Below are 23,942 nucleotides of genomic sequence, written 5' to 3' on the forward strand. Positions count from 1 at the left end.
ACTCGTACCCTTCGATGTGAATCTATCGCAATAGCCAACATGTATGTTAACTTATGATGTGTTCAGTAACAAATTGCATTCAGTTGACAAGGTTTCGTGGCTATATATGTTGACAGCTACAGCGTCAGGCTAATTCAATGTGTTTTCAGGCAAAATGGAGCAGGAAGACAATGATTGTGAATGGGATGTGGGGGCAGATAGCTGTGAAGTCAACACTGACGACCTTAATGCAAATGAGGACATCGATGGTGAGTTTGTATTTAATCATAAGCAATCAGATACATACTATATGAAAATCCAAAACATTAGAAGCAACTGTCAATAATGCTGTGTAGTTCAACACTACTTCAATCAATCTAATGTGTATACTGGACCTAATATAGCGAATGTTGTTGCTACTGAGAGTATTTGTCTATGTTACCTTTATTGAGATAGAGATGAACTCAAGTTAATACTGATGTTTGTTTGTTAAGGCAAGGAAGAGGATGATTTTAAGACTGATGACTTTAAGGATGAAGAAGCAGAAGAGCTTCCTGATCTTGAATGGTTAGAAGAGTTGTCCCAGTGAGTATTATTTTATTTATTTTAGACAATATACTGTTATTCTGCTTTTGTCTTCATCTACGTGGGGCGTAATATGCATATGACTCTTAAAAACTCTTAAAAAACCCCTTAAAAAAAACCTCTTGATATCACCATAGGGCACTATTTTAACAGACTTCAGTAATTCTGTGGATTATTGTGTCCAGTAAAATAAATATTGCATATCAAGGACCATGATACAGAATATAAAGGCATTTGAAAACTGTGATTAGAATTATTTTACTCCTGGACTGTTACCATTAGCAGACTGACAAGCACATGTCTATAAAATTTGAGCAAGATTGGTTGAAAAACATGGCCGCCCTCAAGCAACACATCTTTGCAAGGGCACAAGTGGGGACTAAGCAACTACAGGTATATTGTCCCTAAGTCATTGAGCATTTGTATTGTGATTAAAGAACTTTTGAGGATTATTTCATGCACAATGCATGTATTACAAAGCATTTGGAGCACAACCCATTGTCCTGAAAAAATTCCAACACCATGTTTTTCACATGACTTTATTTTACAACAGTGTACTTATTGGCAATTTTTATTCTGCCTCCAAGGGACAATGATAGTGATGGTGACCTTGTGGCTGAGCAAGCAGACGTGAAAGAGATGACTTATGTAGAGACAGCACGGATGTTCAAGCTGAGACGGAACCTGGACCAGCTGGACAATTTCCAGAGACAGCGGGAGTGTGCCCTCTTGAAAGCCAGGTTTGGTCTAAGCAACTAAAACAGCTCTGCAACTTGTGTGTGTCTAGATCCTTGCTCAAGGCCCCATCAGGTAATTCTTGTAACAACCAATTTTACGGTTTGCCATCTCACCTGAGGAGAAAAGTATTTCCAAAATGTCAGCTTTCTTCCCTCTTTAATTCCATGTTAGTTATGCATGATGCAGTCCCAGCAAATGTGTCTGTCATTTTTCTTGCACACTACATCTTTCAAAGTCATCATGGAGCTGAGCTGCACTCTGATCAAGCATGAGTTAAATGGAACTCAAGAACCCGCAACTCTTAACCCTTCTGCGGCTTTTACCACATGCCATGCGCCATTTCATTTCCTTTTCATGATGATCAGCACTCCCTCACAAAATTGTTGGCCCACTGCACACGCTGCATTGCTGTTTTATAGTTTGGCTTTTACTGCAACGGCCCCAGTTGAAAATGCGGGCTGGATGCTTTTGGTTGACTTTGATTTCAGATTGTGTGTCTCTGTCAACATTTGCATGCTTTCTGTCTCATCTCATGTTTATTTCCATTTCAAGAGAGGACCTTAACCTCTTACATCAGAGCATTCAGAGTCTACAGGAGCAGCGGGATGTCTTGGAGCACGAAATAGAACGTCAGGAAGCAGCAGAAAACAAGTCCGTTCCTCATGAACAGTAATGAACAGTTTTGTGTTTTGAAGCCCCCATATTATAGTATTTTGTTAACAATTGTAAGTAAATCTCAGCGGTCCCACAATAGTGTATTGGAAGTGAACAAACCAGGAATACAGTCTATAATAATAACACAGCAGTCGTTTTGTTACAATCTCTGCATTTGCAACTGTGTTTATCTCATTCTGCAGCGCGGTACTTAATCGTTTGCGGGCTCAGCATAAGAATCTGTGTTCCACGCTGCAAAGGGAAGAGGAGATGGAAGCCCACACCAACAATGAGCTCAGGCACCAGGAGTGAGTGTCTGTGGGGAAAAGTGTTTTGGCAGGGACTAACTAACTGAACCACTGTTCTACACAGTTGGTGGGTGCAGCCACAGATTGGGCCATGAAAATAGAGAAACCTCGTTCAGAAGCAGTGCCACACCTTGCAAATTATCCCCTGTGTAAATATGCATTTCCACTAGATCACATACTACTGTGCATTATAACTAATCTCAGATACTCGGTATTTGGTGTAAGCCTTCATATGCATCTATCTCGCACAATTGCTTCCTTCAGTGTAACCCATCATCTAAATGATACTTGATACACCTACTTCAACTCAGCCACTCATGTTTTTGTTTTGTTCTATTTTAACACAGTCGTGTTTTCAGTCTGATCACCAGCTTACATAACACTTTCCGCAGCAGCTTCACAGTGGTAAATACTGTACACAGGCATCTTCATTGCAAGGCCTATACATACATACGTACATACGTGTATGTATATATATATGTGTGTGTGTGTGTGTGTGTGTGTGTGTGTGTGTATATGTGTATATATATATGTATTATGTAGTATGTATGTATATATATATGTATATATATATATATATATATATATATATATGTATATGTATATATACATATATGTATATATATATATGTACAGTATATGTGTGTATGAATACATATCTGTGTGTATGTATATATATTTTTTTATATATTTTTCAAGTGCTCTTCAGGTTGCTTTCAGGGGAAAGTAAGTAGTTTTAATAAAGAACACATAAATAGATTAGATAATTATATATATATATATGTATTTTCTAGATAAAAACTGAAAAAACAATAATTAATTACGATTCTCTACAATTTTACTTGTTGTGCTAAAAAATGTTACAATTTTGTCATAGCGATTGGCTGGGGACCAGTCCAGGGTGTACCCCGCCTCTCGACCGAAGTCAGCTGTGATAGGCCAGATGGTGGTGTAGTGTGGGTTGCGTGGGCCCTGGACCCGGGCAATTTAAATATTTGCAGCCCCGGAGCCGCACTGAATACTATGAATGTGGCCATTGCAACTAAATAAATCTGATTTTTTTTTGCCGCCACCACGATCACTCTTTTTACTACTATGTTTTCACCTGTCACAAATGTTTCTTGTATAACATTGTTCTTAGTATATAGTATCCTGAGGTAGCTGTGCTCCACGACCTTCCTCGGTAGGTCTTGCTGCTCTGCATGCTGAGTGGGGGACTGTGACCCACATATACTGTTGTTGATCTGTTTGCTGGAGACCTGCTATGTGGCTGAACTCAAGCTTCAGTGAGGTTTTGAGTGGGCTGTATTGCACTTTTGGTTCAGAAGCGTCAAATCAGCTATGCTGCGCAGTTACAATTTATTTAGAATACAACTGAGAGCAATTTAAAGTAGACTGTCAGAAGACTGAGCTGGTGTAGTTGTTTCAGAGTAAAGTCTAACAAAAGGAAAGTATGATACATGATGTACACTACATACAATCATAATCATTTTTGGTCTTTCTGCTCAGGCTTGAGCTGAGTGAGGTGGGGTTGGAGGTTGAAAAGTTCTCCATGCTGCGGCAGGAGGTGCAGGAAGACGAGCGGGTCTTCAAGGTCCTCAAAGCCCAGAAGGCGGTGAAAAGACTGCAACAGGAAAGGAAAAACAACCAAACCCTGCAGCAAAAGCATGTACTTCTCAAGAAGTAAGGACTATCTTCCACATTTTGACTGAATAGTTGTGAGTGCACTGCTTTTTTATGCATACGCATGAGAAATATTGATGTTGAAATACCAAATGGAATCATTGCCTACTTTGTGCTACCGCTTTCACTATAAACCATGAAAACTCATGTGACCTTGGTGTGATGACAGAAAACAGGCAGACATGCTGGAGAAAGAAGAGACTTTGTGTCGGAAAAAAATAGAAGAGGTCCACACGAACCACAATATTGCAGCCAAGCACTTGAAGGAGACCATCAGAAGGTAATCCTATAAACAGTTATTAATATGAGTGTGAAAGTAGTGAGGTAGACAAGCCTGATTCTGCCACACACACCCCTCTCCTGCAATAGAACTAGCCATGCTTTTCAGAATTAATAGAAATGTAGAAACAACTCACAAGTTAGTGTATTCACTATGCACAGTGTTGGTGTTGCTTTGTACTGTGTCATTCTACTAATTGTACTCTTCCTTTAGGATATGGCAGCAAGAGGCTGTGAGAGAGCAGCAGAGGAAAGAGGCCCTGGAAAAGAGAATACAGGCTGTGAAGCACCTTAAATCTAACATAGAAGCAAACCAAGTAAGCAAGGAGAACGTCCCGTATCATATCCTAGTTTGGCAATTATAACACACGCGGTCATATATTAACACTATCTTGGTAATCGGAGATGAACAAGAACATGAAATATGCATCTGCTGTCTTCATAGATACAGTGATTAAAGCCCAAAATGTTAAAAGAAAGATGGTGTTCACAGTTGTGGGTGCCTTCTCTAATTCTGAATTTCAGTTTCTGCAACCATGGTAACATACAGCCACTTAAAGTACACTCGGGTACTGCGTGTGTGCAACACATAGATAAATAATAATAATAAGTAAACAATAATAATAATAATAATAACAATAATAAATAAACAGAAACAGTTTTAGCTTTCATTTTAGTGGATGCTTGTTTGCCCCCTTCCTGAGTTCTTTTTTTTTTTTTGCATGTTTGGCACACGTTTCAGATCATCAAACAAATGTAAATATTAGTCAATGACAACAGAACTGAACACAAAATGCAGTTTTTAAATGAAACTTTTCCTTATTAAGGGAGAAAAAAATCCAAACATACATGGCCTTATGTGAAAAAGTGATTGCCCCTTATACCTAATAACTGGTTGGGTCACCCTTAGAGGCAACAACTCCAATCAAGCATTTGCGATAACTTGCAATGAGTCTCTTACAGCGCTGTGGAGGAATTTTGGCCCACTCATTTTTGCAGAATTGTTGTAATTCAGCTACATTGGAGGGTTTTTGAGCATGAACCGCCATTTTAAGGTCATGCCACATCACATGTAGTATTCAGGTCAGGACTTTGACTACGCCACTCCAAAGTCTTAATTTTGTTTTTCTTCAGCCATTTAGAGGTGGACTTACTGGTGTGTTTTGGGTCATTGTCCTGCTGCAGAACCCAAGTTGGTTTTAGCTTGAGGTCACCAACAGATAACCGGACATTCTCCTTCAGGATTTTTTGGTGGACAGCAGAATCCATGGTTCCATTTATCACAGAAAGTCTACCAGGTCCTGAAGCAGCAAAATAACACCAGACCATCACACTACCACCACCACATTTTACTGTTGGTATGATATTCTTTTTCTGAAACGTGACGTTACTTTTACGGCAGATTTAATGGGACACACGCCTTCCAAAAAGTAAAATTTTTTCTCGTCAGGCCACAGAGTATTTTTTCCAAAAGTCTTGGGCATCATCAAGATGTTTTCTGGCAAAATTGAGTCAAGCCTTAATGTTGTTTTGTTCAGCAGTGTTTTTCGTTTTGGAACTCTACCATGTAGACCGTTTTTGCCCAGTGGCTTTGTTATGGTGGAGTCATGAACACGGACCTTAACTGAGGCAAGTGAGGCCTGTAGTTCTTTTGATGTTGTTGTGGGGTCTTTTTGTGACCTCTTGTATTAGTTGTCGCTGCTCTCTTGGGGTAATTTTGGTTGGCCGGCCACTCCTGGGAAGTTTCACCACTGTTCCATGTTTTTCATCATCTGTGGATAATGGCTCTCGCTGTTGTTCGCTGGATTCACAAAGCTTTAGAAATGGCTTTCCAACCTTTTCCAGACCGATAGATCTCAATTAATCTCAGTCAAGTTACGTTTTAATGGGGGGGGCAATGACTTTTTCACGAGACATTTTACTTCCTTTACTTTTAAGAAAAGAACAATGAAAATATCCAAAATATATAACAATATATTGCAATCCATCCATCCATTTTCTATGCCGCTTCTCCTAAATAGCGTCGCGGGGGTATGCTGGAGCTTATCCCAGCTGACTTCGGGCGACAGGCGGGGTACACCCTCGACTCGTCGCCAGCCAATCGCAGTATATTGCAATCTACTTATTTAATTTCTACTTTGTTACACTTTTTTTCACTCTGTGTGTATACTACCGGCCCCGTCTCCACGCACAGAGACAAAAGAGACTGACTGACTAAAGGGCTGAAGGGGTGCTGAAACCAATGCACAGAGTGAATCCTCGTGCCTGTTTGGAGGCGAGAGACGAGGAAAACAGAAACGCATGCACATGGCAATATATTGAAGCCGGCAAAATTAGTTAGTAGTTAATTTATTGTGTGATTAATTTTTTTATTATCATCTCAGGCCTAGTGCCCACGAGACAGTTTTTTCTGAACAGGAAATCTTGTCACATTTTAATCTCAGGAGTTCTAGTGTCACGAGATCTTGGGACACTCCTGATACATATTATGCACGTCACACTTTAAGTACAATAATGTGATCATATGCCACACAGCATTTTAAAATACCGTACTTGAGCATAGGGCACTGCAAATGTAACTGCAAACTATATACAACCACTTCATGTAGCTACATGGATTCATCCAATGGTAGTTTTTGGCGTGTCACGAGATCTCACGAGACTAAAACATGATTAGATTTCTTGTTTGGAGAAAAGCTGTCTCATGAGAACAGGGCAGCCAGCAGCCAATCAGAGTTTGAACTAGCATCGCTACTATGAATGATAATACAGTATAAAATGGATTTGTCAGTGCGCGAGGCAGGACTGCAAGTGCTTAAGTGCTTTACACACACATTAAACATTGCAATCCAACCTACCTGGTGTTGTCAGTGTCAGCGAGTGACGTATGGCTGTTTTTCGGAGTTGCACAGCTGCGACGCCAGTGTCCAAGCAGAAGCTATAGGAATTTTACATTTGATCAAATTTGATCAATTAAGAATCTTCAGATCAAAACATGTACATGTTTGGACTCGTCTGCACCCTTAATTGCTGTTATCATTGACAGACAAAAAGCACAAAAACATTTCCGTCCCCCAGTGGGGGCATGACTGAAAACAATTCAGAACCACTGGTGTAATGCAGTGCGGGTCTGAAAGCTGCATACACCCCTCCACAATGCAACCCATCCCCTTACCAACGATAGTACCAAGAAGGTAGACCTTGGAAACAATCCTGGCACCTGGTAGCACCTCGCCTTCTTGATGAAACACATATGGGTGTGCAAGTGTGGTGCAGGGGCCATCTGTGGAACATGGCTCATTGTAAAAAAACAATAAGCAAAAAAACAGAAAAAGTGGACAAATAGAGCATAATGGCATAATGTAACTAGAAAAAGCTAAGATGATGATACTAATAACTAATGAAAACACTAAGATTTTTCTGCAAGTGACACACATGCACGCGTTCCCGTGTAACAGTCTTATCAACCTGGTGGCGCATCGAGGGTGCACACTCTGTGTTTCTGCCTGTCTGATTTTACATCCATAACACTCATTTCTGGTTCCAGCAAAAAACATAAGCATTCAAACTTGCCGTAGAGTGTTCACGGCATCCAGAATCATAGCTCACGTCACCACCTGTAAGATATAATCGCCGGCACACTTCCACAATGTCATTGCCGGCAGAGGTTGTTTTCCATTTTCTGTATTAAACAGAACATTTTTGCAAATTGTGGTTGCAGTAGAAGAATCATGTGTTTTGTGTTATTTTGTTAATTGATGGTTTTGTGGTTTTTGTGAGGTTTTTTTCTTGCCCTGGTGAGAGGGCGCGGGGTTTATAAGGAAGCCTTTTCCAACCATTCGCGGTGGGAGTAGGTTGGAGAATTGGTGTGCAGTAGGTTGGAACTGCATTGCATTATTGACAATAGCATAGTATAGCGTCAATTTGTGCAACAATAAACGTTTCAAAATGCACCTGCACTCATTTGTTACCCGGTTAAATAAAAACATTTATCCAGTAATTTCTTTAAAATTGTACTTTTCATAAAATTAATGTTAAAATGTCATCTTGTCTTGTTCTCGTTGACCCAATTTTGTGCATTGTCTCCTCTCATGAGTTGGGTGTCTTGTGACACACCTCGTAGTTTTTGTTACTATGCAAACCCCAAACTCCCCAATTGAGGTAGACGAAATTACTGCAATTTGTTATTGCTGTGATATTTTAAACACCAGTGGTTACATATTTTTGAAGAAATCTACTGATAAATATGTATCACCACTGATGAATATGTATCTCTTATTTGTATCTCTTAAATGTGCAGCTGTCCCTTCATTAAATTAGGAATATGTTAGAAGTCTACTTGCATGGAACAGGTTGTGGTGGTGTTGCTTCATAAATCTTGTGCTGTTTCTTTAGGAGAACTTACGGGTCAGACAAAGCAGAGCCAAAGCAAAGACCCTGAAGAAAGAATGTCAACAGAACCGGCTGAAAGAATCCCTGCAGGCCCAAGGCTTTAACAGTACCAAGCACATGTTTCAACAGAAACGAGAGGAGGAGATAAAAAGAAAGCAAGAGTATGTCCTCTCCTCTCCTCTCCCTGGTGTGTTCTCATGAGAACTTAGATGGAAATTTTATGAAAAGTTGTGTATTTGAACTGGACTTTTTTTATGCACATGTGCATCACTGTGACTGAGCAGGGCTCCATCTTTATGTGTAAACCCTCGCAATGGTGCACTCCAACATCCAGCTACAAAAATGCCATATTTCACCACCATTTCAAAAGTGGTTAGGTTACATTATTTAAATCAGATTTGTGTCAATTCTTTGCTAATTACAGCAGATGTTTTGCACAAAATGCTACTCATTTATCACCATTACATTCTCCCTCTTCTCTCCTCTCTTCCCCTCTGCTCTCCTCTCCTCACCCACATGCATGTCCTCCACTCCCACTCTGTGGAGAGGTGTGTAGGTGTTTTTCTCTCGCTGTGCTGAGGTATACATGACCCCATTTCTGCATAAACCATGCTGTTGATGTGCTCTTCTTAGGGAATTCAAGGAGAGACAGAAGGCAAAGAGAGTCGAGATTGTGGACAAGATCCTTATGGAGGAGCAGGTGCTGAAGAGTAGAAAAGCTCAGCAGGCACCACTGCCAAAATCCCGCACTGGTCAAACCACCCTTTCTCCAGGCAGGATAAGAGAGAAGCTCCTGCGTTACCTGGATTGCACATCACAGACAGGCGCAGAGAGAGAGGCAACAGTGGGTGGATATCATCATCTATCTATGTTATTTGTGTGAAATAATGTGTGAACAAGTGATTGCCTTAACTGGTTGTGCCACCCTTAGCAGCAACAACTGCAATCAAGTGTTTGCGATAACTTGCAATTTAAAGTAGTCCGTTTACAGCTTGTAAAGCAGTATACATATACTGTCCACTGGAATTGGTTCAACACACAGCCATTATTGTCTAAAAAGCTGGCAACACAAATGAATAGAACTATAATTGTCTCTTGTGTACTATCGAGCATGGTGGTAGCGTAATGGTCTGAGACTGCATGAGCGCTGCCGGCACTGGGGTGCTGCGGTTCATTCAAGAAACATAAATTCCAACATGGAATTACTCTGACATTAAACAAGTTTTGCAGCATGATAAGGAGCCCAAACACACATTCAAAATATCAAGTGCCTGAAGCGGAAGGGAGCCAAGTATGGCTCCTCCAGGCCTCCAAACCCAATTGAGGAACTGTGAGGCATCCTCAAGCACAAGGACAGAAGGAAGAAAGGAAGTTGGAGGAGTGCAAGGTGTCTTAACATCCAACTGCTCCACCAGTGATGTCATTATGGAGGAGTGGAAGAGGATTCCAGTTACAGCCTGTGCATCTCTTGTCCAAGAGGATTAAGGGAGTGCTAGATAACAATGGTGCTTGCAAATATTGACACATTGGAGACAATTTGGACATGTTCACTGCGAGGTGTACTCACTTGTGTTGCCAACTATTTGGACAACAATGGCAGTGTGCTGAGTCACTTTCACAGGACAATAAACCAGAACTGCTTTCCCAGCTTAATACTTAATACTTTAAAGCAGATCAAAATTTCATTTTTCTAGTATTGTCCCTTGAGAAAACACTGCCCGGCCAAAAGAAAAAAGGTCACACTCACTTAATATTTCGTTTGACCTTGAGCTTTGATTGCGACATGCGTCGCTGGGGCATAATTTCCACTAGCTTCTGCAATGTCACAACATTTATTTCTGTCGAGAATTGCAATCATTTTTCAACAAGATCTTGTATGTATGGAGGACCATTGCAAAGGTTTTCCCCACTGTCTTTTAATAATGCATTGGACAGTTGTTGACAACCTGATTTTAGTTGGGGTTTTTTACTAGGCAGTGTATAATAAAATAGTTGCTGAACTGTGAGGGGCATACTCATGTTTTTGAGATTCTATCATTTTAAGAAGACTGTGCAGATGTTTGTGAAAATTTTCCCAACAGTTGAGAAACATCAGTGTAAGCAGCGGCTCATCATTAGAGTCACAGTACCAGGAAAACATCATCCAAAAGGGAATGCTAAACCTGAGCCTTCCTGACAGCCTGGAGGAGCCTGAATTCTGTGGGCTGTGGGACCAGAACTACAAGGTTAGGTGAAATCCCCCAATCCGCCAAAATACACTGAAATGAAAACTCCCATAAATAATTTCCTAAATAGTTGCAGGACAGCTTTATTATAACGACCAAAATAATTGTACTGGTGTTTATTCCACTGATTTAATTACGATGGTGTCGAACTGGGAGTAGTGGCTCTATGCTGAAACCAAAATACAAGTTGACTGTGCTTATTAGTGTGTTCCGATAACTGCATCTGTCAGTGTTTGTGAATCGGAAGCAGGCAAGGCAAGTCTTGCCTTCATGTGGCAATATGTTGATTATCTTGTGGTGGAAGAATGTAAATGAAAGGATGGTGGAGACACATCTGCATATCCCCATGCCAAGTGTTTTGTGTACACCCTCCACCTGCACCCAGGTCAGCATTCAGACTCATTCCAAAGTTAGTTTTATATACAGTTCTTGCATTGCATCTCATTAGATTTTCCAAGTTGTCACAATGTTGTAGCAGGTTTGTGTAGTGTGCCACAAGTGCTGCAATATAAAATTCTTTGCTCAAAGGTAGCTCTGAGGCACTAACTGCAGTGTGTCTGAGGGGTGCTCTCCAGCTCATGCAGCAGCCCACACATGAAATGTAGGGTGACAGACATCACTTCTCATTGTGCTGGTGCCTTTGATACCTTAGAGCGAGCCACAGTGCAGCTTCCGAGGCCTGAGCATGTGACAAGTGGAGTGTAAGTGATCTAATGGACCCGACTCGTGCCCTCATCAAAGCTCTGTCCCAGCGCAGTTAATGGCCACCGCAATAGATGAGCACAGCAATAGGAGCAGGCTCGTGAGAGGCGGATGATCAAATGACAGTTCTTTAACAAATTTACAAAATATAGGATGAAACAAAGGTTTGTATTTTGAAGTTCTCTATTAAACCACCTAATATACATGTTGTCGTTTCAATAACTAGGAATAATTGGTATCAAATGTACTCTTGATACCTCTAATACACAGTCACATGCTGAAGATGACATGCAGCATTCATGTGCAGAATTCACACACTGGATTCTGCACATTTGACAATTTGTCATACTGAGTTGGAACATTGGCTTGAAGGTTTTATTTTTATCTATTTTGTTATCTCAAGATGAAACTATGTGCACAGAAAGTGCTTTTCATCCACTGAGTGCTTTGCTCTATAATAAGCAGCTTTCTTTTAATAGCACTGACCTTTGATTGTATTATGTTATGTCTTATCAGTAATACCATCCTTGTGTGCTTACAGCTCCCTTTGAATCAGAAAAGAGTGTTGGCGGCAACAGTTCTGAAACAAGAAAAACCTACAGTGGCCAGCCCAAAGCTTAGCATAACATCCAAAAAACTTGGTGCAAAAGAGTTAAAAGGGCCTTCATTTAGCAGTAAGCCAGAAGTCATCCTGTTCAAGGTACTCACAACTTGTTTCACTAAATTAGCATTCCTAGAGGTTTTAATCATACTTCAAATGAACAAACAGTGGACAAAGCTATTAAAATGTAATCATTAACATTTTTTTGTGATCAGTCAATGTTTTCTGTCTATTTTAGGACTTTGAAGTGGGGGAAACTTACAAAAAGAAAGTCATTCTGACTAACATCAGCTACATAACGAATCACTGCAAGCTCCTTGGGGTCTCTGCTCAACTGCAGGATTTTATCTTGATCAAGTAAGTGACCCGGCAAAACAATGGGCCACAATCCAAAGATTCTCTTGGTGGAATCGGTATTTCTAAAGGGATCCTAGTGGTATTTACAATATTTGCAAGGGTGCTGTGCATGCAGTGAAACCTCAGAGGTCGACTTCTGACTTTTTGGATTTCAAAACAATTTTTCCCATAAGAAATAATGGAATAATAGAAATAGTAATAAAATAGTACTATTTAATAATTTATTCCTAATAAATTATTGTTATTTATTACTATTTCTATAGTATTTTTTCTATTTCATTCTAATAGTAATACTTAAATATAAAAAATAAATAAAAATAAAATAAGTCATTGCTGTTCCTACTGCTATAATAGTAATATGTTATTACTATTTTTTAGGCATGGGCCAGTTACTGGTTTCAAGGTATACCACAGTATGAAAAAGTCACAGTTTGAAAACCATTAAAATTTTCTGTCGTTCCTGCAGTATGAGAGACAGTGGAGGTCCAGCACGATCACTACGTGCCAATACTTTGTCACGTGCGGTGTTATTCCTTGCAGTCGGAACTGGGCTTTGATGTGTTGAAACCACCGGCGTGGGCTGTTGCCAAAAGTCAGCCAACTTAACCATCGCAACATAGATAGCACCAATGTTAGCTACCTTGTTATTCTCAAACAATGTTGGTACAGCTGTGCTGTTCTCACCATTGTCAGTCGACATATTACGTCGAGGTTCACCAAATGTGGAGCTGTGATTCAGAACATGACAGGAGTTGAGGATAAGTGGTATGAACCGTTTACTTTCCACTAAACAACAATCAATAACCACGTAGCAACGGCTCTGTTGCTACAACAATCACATCACCCGGGAACTTGGTGAATGTCTTAACTATATTGTGGGTAACAGTGGTGGGCGGTGCATTTGGTACATGGGCCTTCAGTGGGGACTTAAAGGAAAACTGCATATTTTTAAACATTTTGTTCATCATCCACAATCCTTATGTGAGTCATAAACACATATGTCTTTCTCTTTTCTGTGCGTTCTAAACATATAAAAACAGATAAAAAGAGGCATCTCATCAATGCTCGTAACTCAAACTCAAAAACAAAAGCACAGCATCAGCTCCAGTATATAGCGTTACCATTCGCTCGTGGCCTGACGCACGGAGCTGATGCGCTATTAGCGAGTGTGTGGTGAAGCTAGTCTCTAGCCGGCTATTAGCTAGCCGGTGTGGTGTGGGGGGTGTCACTCCACCAGTAAAGTAGTTCTTTAGCATAACAATGTTCATAACAATAATAATAACATTGACGCTTTAACTTGGTTCATATGCAGGTAACATTATGTAAATGGAGCGTTGTTAGTGGTTTTTGGTGGGTTTTTTTCAGAGAACTTTATGGGCGGAATAGTTGCATCCCACTACGTGCATTCTTAAGCTGTCTCTTTTAGCTGTTTTTAGATCTTTAGAACGCATAGAAAAGAGATCGACATCTGTGTTCAAATCTCACATTAGGGTTGTGGCTGATTTAAAAAATTCCAAAAAAAGTTAAGTTTTCCTTTAACCGTACAGAATTCTTTTTGGCAGACACTGATTAAAAATCATGATAATAATAAGTGCCGTGCCAAGGCTAGAACTAGGGTTGCCCTTGTTAAAGAATGGGAACTACACCGTAGGTTTCTGCTAAATAGCTGCAGTGATACATTGGTGCTTGCAAAGTTGGTGCTCAGCCAAATGTAACAAGCATAAATAAAACCTTTTAAGTAAAATGCAACTACTCACCAGATATGTCAGTTTCTCCCTCTCAGCCATTGTGGGTGTAGCTTGGCTTGTTGAACAGTTTTACTCTGATCAACCAATCAGGACAGAAAAGTGTTGACGTCATTCTGGGTCCGCTTGCTAGCCCTGAGAGGCGAATCTGAAGTCTGATTGGCTATAAAAAAAAACCCAGCCCCATTACTATTAGTGTGTATGTGACATGAGCCAACAGTTCTGATTCTGAAGGCCCTGGTCAGATTGGATTAACATGACAACGCACAGAAGCTGAAATCTGGACAAAATCCAACATACAAATACACTACTGGAAGCAGCGCAGCCAAGAAACATGCTGCTAAATGGAAATAATTGATTAATTAGTACAATTTCATTGAGGAAATACCACAGTTTGAGTTGTAAATATAGGCCAGTGCTTCTGGTTGTGTTTAGGCCAACAGTGAAGGTCTTGCTAGCCCTGACTGCACAGCACTGGCGGGTTAATCACCACAAGGGCTGTCACGCGAGATTAAAATGTGACAAGATGTCTCGTTCAGAAAAAAACTTGCAAAAAGATGTTTGTAAAGCCAAATGCAACACCCCTCGTGTGGAAACATTAATAATGAACAAGGTGAGCCCATCAACACGAACATGCCAATATGCCGAATGTATTCGAAATTGGTAGCAACATCAAAGGCAACAAAACAAACTTGCCCACCTCAAACATATCCAACCAACTGAGTTTTCCCATCTAGGAAAAAAACTTCACATTGAGATGCAGAGCCTTTGTCCTAACAGTCAACACTCACTGAGATGTTTGGTCAGCAAAGTAAATACAGAATAGCTCACAGACAGTCAAAATACATGTCACAAATGCAACTTTACAGAGTGAAAGATTACATGTTCAATGAATTATTGCATTATTATTATTTTTATTATTATTATTATTATTATTATTATTATTATTATTATTATTATTATTATTATTATAACAGTGGTTATTTATTTGGTCTAAAAAAATGTTGACAATTATATCATTTAGTTTAAATTTGTGGAACAATAAGCATTTCAAAACACACCTGCATAGTTTTGTGACTCGGTTAAATAGAAGTGTGTTTGTCAATTCATATTTTTTCCATTATACTTGCCTTAAAATTAATGTTAAAATCTTGTCTGGTCTCGTTCTCATGGGCCCAGTTTTGTGCATCGTCTCGTTTCTGAGTTGGATGTGTTGTGACAGACCTAGTCACCACAAAAGCAAATTGATCACAACTCATGAGATACACAATCCAACAACTCTAAGACACTCTTGTGCACAAGTTGTGCCCTGCACATTCACCATGCTATGAAATAATAAGTTGTTTTGTTTTTTTAATTATTCATGTTGTGACCTTCTTGAGTCACTTAGTCACTTTTTATTTTCATTTTGCTTTGTCAATTTTTCTTACTCAGAAAATATTTATGGTGTTGTGACTTGAGTTGCAGGATTAGCCACAGCAGACTGCAATCGGAACCACATTTTATGTATTATTTATTTAGAAAGAATTCAATTATTTTGGGGGTATTTATTTTAAATTCATATGTTCCACTTCCATCACGTTCTTTTATATTGTTTAAAAATGACTGTAAAACGGAAAAGCTTATCTTCTCTTATTTTCAATCAAAATATGTCACAATAACACATTTTAGAGCTATAATTACAGTACAGAACCATGATATCGAATTGGAGTCAAATTGTTAACTGTGCTTGCAATGTTTCAAGTCAGAGATTCTCAACTCATGGGTCGGGATCCAAACGTGGGTTGTGGACATATTCAATGCATTGATGTAAGTGAAATGCAATTTTGATATTCAGTTTTGCTTTATTCAGTATTTTTATGCATTCGGTTATCACGTTCCTCCTCATTTCCTTCATAATCTTCTCTGAAATGCCCTTGCGAACCTAGTGAGGATAAGCGGCATAGAAGATGGATGGATGGATTGAAGTCATTTCTGGAGGTACAACAGGCAAACTGTGTGGATTATGTTGACGCGGCTTGGAGAAACGCTTCTCCGACAGCAAGCCGGGTCGACCCTGCGGAGCAGTGGAGCTGCGTACCACCGCTAGTCGCTTTAGAGGAAAATGGAGTTGACACAAAAGCAGACGGAAGTGCGGTTGTAACGAGCATAAATAGCCTGACAACCAGGCTAAGCCAAGACGATGAATCTGATTCCATCTGTTCTGTCAATCATCATTCATTAGTGGTGAGTATCTATCCATCCATCCATCCATTCATCCATTTTCTATGCCACTTCTCCTCATTAGGGCCGCGGGGGTATGCTGGAGCCTATCCCAGCTGACTTCGGGCAACAGATGGGGTACACCCTGGACTGGTGTGAGTATCTATAATTTTCTAATTTAAAATGTGTTTAATAAATGTGTGAGGCATATTATAGGCCTTAAACCGGGATTGTGCTTTGATGCATTTATCTTGATAGCTTTCTTCTTTGCAAACGAACAATGGCGATTGAAGAGAGACGGGGGAGTGTTGTGGAGCTGAATCTAATCTAATAATTACAACAGTCAACGTTATTGCAAATGTTGATACAAAATCGGAAGGGAACATTAACGTCAAGCTAGCAGGAGGGTTTGGGGAGGCAGGAGCGAGCGAACATAGTATACAGTGGCACCTCGATGCAGCAGCATAATCCAGGCTTTATTAGACTGTCAGAAAATGTTTATGGGCTCTCAATTCTCGTGGTTATTTGCTATTCGTGGGGGTAACGTTCAAAACCACCTGGGATCTACTGTATATGTATATATGTTGAAAAAGATGACATCGGGTATTAAACAGATTTGGTTGGTTTGACTTCAATAAAAGCAGATAAAAGCATAAAAATAAGTTAATGCCTGTTAATATTAAGACATAAAAACAATAAAACACTGAGTATTAACATAGTAAATCAGGTGTGTCAAACTCGTGCCATGGAGGGCCGAGACACTGCGGGTTTTCTTTCCAGCCAGTCAGTAAAGCAGGTGATTTTAATGATCAACACCTTCAGTTTGAGGGAAGGAGCTCATCAATTAAATCACCTGCTGAAGAAACTGGTTGGAGAGAAAACCTGCAGCGTCTCAGCCCTCCAGGGCACGAGTTTGACACATGTGTAGTAGATGAAAATCTCCCTCACAGATCTCGCCTTTTAAACATTCTTATGGTCACACAAAAAGACGCTAACTACTGTTAATAATGTAATAAAAAGCAACAAAACACTCTACCCTTAGTGTGAGAAATATGGTGATGCTGGAGTGTTTCTGCTTTGAATGTGACTCTTCTTCACTTAACTTTCAGTGTATATTCTTCTCGTGTTGAGGATGCTCCTCTTTGGATTTCTTGCAGAAAAGGTACAAGAAGGCAAAGAAAAACGCAGATTCAGAGTTTATCTAATGCTCGCTGAAGGGTTGGCTAAAGTCTCGTGTGATGTCGTGCATAAAAGCGGTTCAAACTAATATATACTATATAATTTTTGCAAAGATTTGTATTACAGAACTTCCACTTCAGTGGTTCCACTGTATCTACAGAAACAATACACAGCAGCAGCATTCGATACACACACAATCAGGCAACAAACATTCAGCCTTTACAAATATCACATAAACCACAATACATATTGTTAAATTGATAAGTCTCTGACAGCGTTGTCAAAGCTGAGCATTATTATCTTTGTGCTATATTTTATAAAAGTCGCTTTGGGCTGAAGTGCTTTATAATTGTAACTTGTAATTAATTGTAACTCTGCTGATGTACCACCATCTACCCCAAGCACTTGTCAATTTTGCTGGACATGAAAGCTGAGCCTGTCCTCTCATGTGCGGACAACAGCTCGCATCACAACACTTAAATGCGAAATTGCTTGAGTCAAGTCTTTACTCTCTCAGTCTTGATATAGCAATACACAGGTGAGCAAAAATGCAGTGTTCACCAGGTTGCCAACTGCATATGACAGTCAGCTTACACCAACCCTCCGAAACTTTGATTTCTTTCTGCCTCATTACTACGAGCTACAAATGATTGTCTGTAAACAGTGTCTGAACAGATCAGCTCCAGCACTCGCATCTTAACTCAAATGGAGCTCTCTCTTTCTCATTGGCTGACTGGTCACACTTATGTAGTGTTCAATGTAACACTCCACAGACAACAGTAATTACATTTTATTATTAGATGCATTATCTACACCAAACTGAGTACACCCCTCACGTTTCATCAACCATTTTATTCTATCTTCTAAGTGACAATACTATTGAAATGGATATATTTTAGAGTAGACTGTGTACAGCTTGTATACCAGTCTAGATTTACTGTCCACTGAAAATGAACACACAGCCATTGTTGTCTAAATAAGGGACAATACCTGTAAATATACCTCACTGTGAACATGTCGAAATTGTGTCCAAATTGTCAATATTTTGTGTGAGCACCATTGTTATCTAGCGCTGCATTAATTCTCTCGGGGATGGAATTCACCAGAGCTGCACAAGTTGTTTGTGGAATCCTTTTCCACTCCATGATGACATCACTGGTGGAGCTGGTGGATGTTAGACACCTTACGCCCCTCCTTGGATGTGTGTTTGGCCTCGTTATGTGAAAATCTGCCCGGTGCCTAGTTTACTCAGGGAGGGCATCATGCTCTTCTTCACAATGTCACAGTACATGTCAGAATTCATGTTTCACTTAATATTCTGCAGCTCCTCCGTGCCGGTAGCACTCATGCAGTCCCGGACCATGGCGCTACCACCACTATTGTTGACTGTAGGCAGTACATAATTATCTTGGTACCCACTTGTGTCTCCAGCTATTAAAACAGTAATGGCTGTGTGTTGAGTCATTTTGTGGATGGTAAATCTATACAAAACTGCTATACAAGCTGTACACCAATTACTCTCGAGTTAAAATCAATTTTCATTCCCATAATCTTGTCCCTTGAGATGAAATGGTAAAACGGTCGCTGAAATGTGAGTGGCGTAGTCACTTTTGTAAGATACTGGATGTGTAGCACCTCAAGGAACTGTGTCTGGCTACATTTCTAATGAGAAATTTAAGTAATATTATGTCCTTGATTCTTGAATCAAGAGAGGGAAGATCCAAGGGTTATCCACACATTTAAACCTACAGTATACAAGTTGTGACACAACAAAGCCTTAACACAACAGAGAGAGTGAAAGAGAAATGCTCAGGCTGCTTCACACCGGCCCACGGTCCCCTATACGCCCCCAGAGTTTCTAAAAATGAACCAACCACACCCCACCCCTTGGCCAGCGTGGGTGCATTTGTTCCACCACATGTCAGAATTAGCTCTTCTCCGGCTTGTCACCACTGGGATGTTATAAACCTAAAACACCTTTTTTTGTCGTTTTTGCAAATAGCTTCATTGTGGGTAGTGTACAGTATTGTAATGAGGTAGCAGAGCGGAAGACACCCCTGTGAGATCTTGTGTGGTTTCAGCTCGAGCTGTGAGATAAAGCTGCACTATCAGAGCTGTAAGTGAGAATGTCTGTGCTTGACCACATACTGTATCTGAGCGTGCAATCACACCTACCATTTATAATAGGCTCAAATCATGCCCGCTTGAAAAACATTACTTCCACTCTGTGAGATGAAATTTGGGAATTTTTTTCAATCCCCAAAATGTAATATATTATAGTAGTAACTGGGTCACAAAGTCATTGGTTATATTGTGCTATAGCTGTAGCTGAAGTGTAATGCATTACTCACAGAAAGTATGTGACTTGGTATAAAAAATTAAAATACCGTTTATTTGATAACCTCATCATTATTCCAATGGCCGCCATTGATCAGTTGTTCTTCTTATTTAATGGACTATACACCTCCAATATACCGTATTTAGATTATATTTAATGTCGTAAGCTATTGTTTTGATTTACCATGGGTGTTTTTCAAAATAATATTTTTGTATTCACAGCGCGTGTATTTTGGTCAACGTTGTTGAATATTGATGTATTGCAGTCAGTGGCGGACTGTGCACTTGGTACCTGCCTTTATTGTGAGGCAAACCTGAAATGTGATAATTGAGTTTAAAAATGACATACCACCATACTATACCAACTTTATTTATAGTGCCCTTTAACCACAACCACAGTTGAAAACAAAAGGCTGTACATCAAAACAAGTAAAATACAGGAAAAACATCATGAGAAAATCAAAACAAACATTAAAATCGTCATTAAGAAATAAAAGGACATTGCATAGAGAAAAAATATATAAATATAAAATGTGAGCACAAAAAAATTAAATTGTGTCACTTGAACCATGTAACATTTATCCATCGTAGGTCACACGCGCTTCTCTCCATGTAGAGAATATCGTCATTGTGCCAAGTGGATAGCACTTGACCATTATTTGTGTCTTCTGCCAACTAAAAGTATGACAAAAATCAATCTGCAGAGCAGGAAATATTGTTACTCAATGATTCATGAAATGTTGACTTGCAAATTTTGCTCATGCCCTCAAATAACGGAATCTTCTGTGTTTCCCTCCAAAATATCGGTTAAAATGTATTATAATGCACATTATTCAGATTATAATGTATTTGAGTGCCAAAATTGTTATGAGTAATGTAGTAATGTTTGTTACTGCATCACACTCCTCACTCACTCATGACACGTGAACACAACCTGACCCAGAACAGAGACAAAGCTTAACCAGGCATGCATATTATATATGTCCAGTATGTAGATGTAAAGCAAGTTGAAAAGTTTTCAAAACTTTACTTCGATAAAGATTTCTCCTAACTTACTTTGTCACTGTGATAGAACCTTGAAAACCTCCTGGTTATGTCCAGCTAGACACCTTATTGGGGTACTACTATTTGTTTTTCTTGTTGTTGACTAGAAAGGACGTACATGGCAAGAGCTCTGCTGATACAAGAATTTTAATCTATTTTGGTGCTTTCCCGACTACACGTCACAAACACAAGATCAGAACAGATTGCTGACACCCTCGGATAGGCGAGAGGTACAGACTCGTTGAAATAATCTAGTTACAAGTGCTGACAGCTGCTAGCAAGCCAAGCTAACTGGCTGACTGCTGAAATTCAAAGCGGTTGCCTAGCAACAATGCCAAATACACAACGAAATGATACCGGCCCTGGAAATTTAGATTCAAAATCAGAAACAATGCCAGTCTGACTGTCGGATGACGAGGATGACTCCTCGTTTGAAAAACCCGTTCCAGAATTTGACCATATTCTCGAGAGCAAAAAATTTTATGTTATTACATGCCTTGAAGCAGGAGGTGGTACAAAAGCAAACTGCAGCACGAACAAGGCGAGATTTTAGGTGACATCTGTCACAGATTGAATATGTCGCAGAATGACACCCTCTATGGAATGCTCATGGGGATCCATAATGAAGTCATAAACCTTAAGGGAGGAAATAGAGCACTGAGCAAGGATACCAAGGCACTACGAGAATATCTCAAGATATTTAAAGATGATGACAGGATGATATCAAGGCACTATTGGAAGATAATGCTGCCTTGTGCGCTGCCCTCAAGAAGGTTAAAACCCCTATAGAAGAAAATAGAGTGTTATGTAATAATATAGGATATCAAGGCACTATTGGAAGATAATGATGCCTTGTGCATCACACCAGAGGAAGAGAAGGAAGCAAAGGAAAATATAACTGGGCAAATGAAAAATATAATTGATGAGATGGATCAGAATGCATGAATGAACAATTTGTTCCTGACAGGGCTCCGAATTACACCCAGCTAAAAACAGGGCAGTCCAAAACAGAGGAAAAACAGATAAAATAGATGTTCCTTCATCAAAACAACAAATTGCCAACTTCTTACAATGAAAGAAGTTGGATGTAGATGGATGTGTCAACACCATCGGTACTTGCATTCCACTGTAAGGCAGAAACAACACCCATCATCATCATCGTTAAGTTCACCAACAGGGAATTCAAAACTGCACTGCTGAAACAGGCAAAGAAGCTGAAAGGCACAAATTCTACATGAATGAACATCTGACACAATGCAATGCTGAAATCGCCAAGAAAGCACGAGATTTGCGGAAGCAGGGAAAGATGCAAAGCACTTGGAGCACCAAATGTACATCAACCTAAATGGAGGACCAGTAGAAGCAAGAGTGGTTGTTGTCAAAGATATCAACGATCTGGATACATATTAAAGATCTTATTACCATGACAACAAGGAAAATGGAGGATACAACCCACAAAGAAAGAACCATGCAGTTAGAAGGATCACATTCAACATTTAACTTTTGATATCATCGTTGTAGATAGATAAGGGCCTGCTCGACAAATTACTGGAACAAGGAATGCATGTACCTACATTCAGTGACACTCACACGAAAGACCGCAGGACAGGAAGATCTGGAAGTGGATCCGGACAACAACGGGGACAAAAGGAAGAACTTTTTGTTGTTATGTATTGTTTGTTTAATAATAATAATAATTATTATTATTATAACTGCTTTGATTATATGGAAGAATAATATAAATAGTGAATTAGTGCATGTTAAATGCAGAAAGTGAATGTATGTACTGTATTAGCTGTTGATGTGACACGGGGGGGGGGGAATAAATAAGCTCAGTTGCTTCCTACTCTTTTTCGGACATGTGGAATTGTAATATGAAGTATTCAGTGTAAACCGTATGTATTTTCGAAATAAATTAAACCATTACCTTTAACGTTACTATGAGGTAGAATCAAGTGATTTTTCCCAGCCTATTAGTGAAGAAAAGTCATGATAAATAAAACGTGCCGCTGGAATAACATCAAGGAATATTGTACTTTTCTACCTTTCGTAATTCTAATGAATATACAGTATTTCTTTTTCGAAAGTTACTGTTGGCATGTTGGCCACACAGTTAGGAGATCTGAGACATCTGGGTTTGATTCTCTGTTGGGCAACTCTGTGTGGAGTTTGCATGTACTCCCCATGCATGCGTGGGTTTTCTCGAGGTACTTTGGCTTCCTCCCACATTCCAAAAAATGCATTTTAGGTTAATTGGAGACTGTAATTCAAGAGAGTTTTATGCACATGACAATAAAACTCTCTTGAATCTAATTTGTCTATAGGTATGAATGTGAGTGTGAATGGTTGTTTGTCTGTATGTGCCCTGTAATTGACTGGCGACGAGTCCAGAGTGTACTCTGCCTCTCGCCTGAAGTCAGCTGGGATAGGCTTCAGCATACCTGCGACCATAGTGGCATAGAAGATGGATGATTAAGAAACTACATTGGGATGCATCTAATAATTTATATGTTAAATAAGACTTTTAATGGCTTTTTGTTTGAACTGAAATATCAGTGCAATATTCTAGTACAATTCAAGTACGGATATTTTACCTAGTGTCTTTATAATATCTGCTATAGATACTGTAGGTATTTTCATCACACAATGTTTCTTCTTGTGTAGACAAGGTTATTAACATGAGGACAAACTATTGATTCAAAGTAAGTCATGAGCCACCGGCAGAACGTCCTCTGAGATTCATAGTGTGTGTGTGTGTGACACAGCATTATCACATCAGCCGTCAGCAAATGCATATGCTCTCCTACTGTATGGCCTCATTTGCAGTGCTTTATATAGTGCTGTAGTAGGCTTTTTCCAACTTTGTCTCATTCAGCATTAAATCCCCTGTGAACTGTTCCATTTTACATTGTGTGTCTTTTCATATCGGATC

The 23,942-nt window shown here is 39.6% G+C and overlaps 1 protein-coding gene across 1 annotated transcript in view; it reads left to right on the top strand.

The window, feature by feature from the left end:
• cfap74 (cilia and flagella associated protein 74) overlaps positions 1-23,942 on the top strand; it is an 88,482-nt gene continuing 64,540 nt past the window's right edge. The window contains exons 1-14 of the mRNA XM_054780615.1: positions 1-41; positions 150-248; positions 474-564; positions 1,152-1,304; positions 1,855-1,953; positions 2,160-2,264; positions 3,774-3,947; positions 4,117-4,227; positions 4,441-4,543; positions 8,622-8,779; positions 9,252-9,462; positions 10,700-10,843; positions 12,087-12,245; positions 12,385-12,503. Coding sequence (XP_054636590.1) covers positions 155-248; positions 474-564; positions 1,152-1,304; positions 1,855-1,953; positions 2,160-2,264; positions 3,774-3,947; positions 4,117-4,227; positions 4,441-4,543; positions 8,622-8,779; positions 9,252-9,462; positions 10,700-10,843; positions 12,087-12,245; positions 12,385-12,503 — 1,721 coding nt within the window. The 5' untranslated portion in view covers positions 1-41; positions 150-154. The remainder of the gene's footprint in view (positions 42-149; positions 249-473; positions 565-1,151; positions 1,305-1,854; positions 1,954-2,159; positions 2,265-3,773; positions 3,948-4,116; positions 4,228-4,440; positions 4,544-8,621; positions 8,780-9,251; positions 9,463-10,699; positions 10,844-12,086; positions 12,246-12,384; positions 12,504-23,942) is intronic.

This window comes from Dunckerocampus dactyliophorus, chromosome 1 (assembly GCF_027744805.1).
Source record: "Dunckerocampus dactyliophorus isolate RoL2022-P2 chromosome 1, RoL_Ddac_1.1, whole genome shotgun sequence".
NCBI classification, from domain to species: domain Eukaryota; kingdom Metazoa; phylum Chordata; class Actinopteri; order Syngnathiformes; family Syngnathidae; genus Dunckerocampus; species Dunckerocampus dactyliophorus.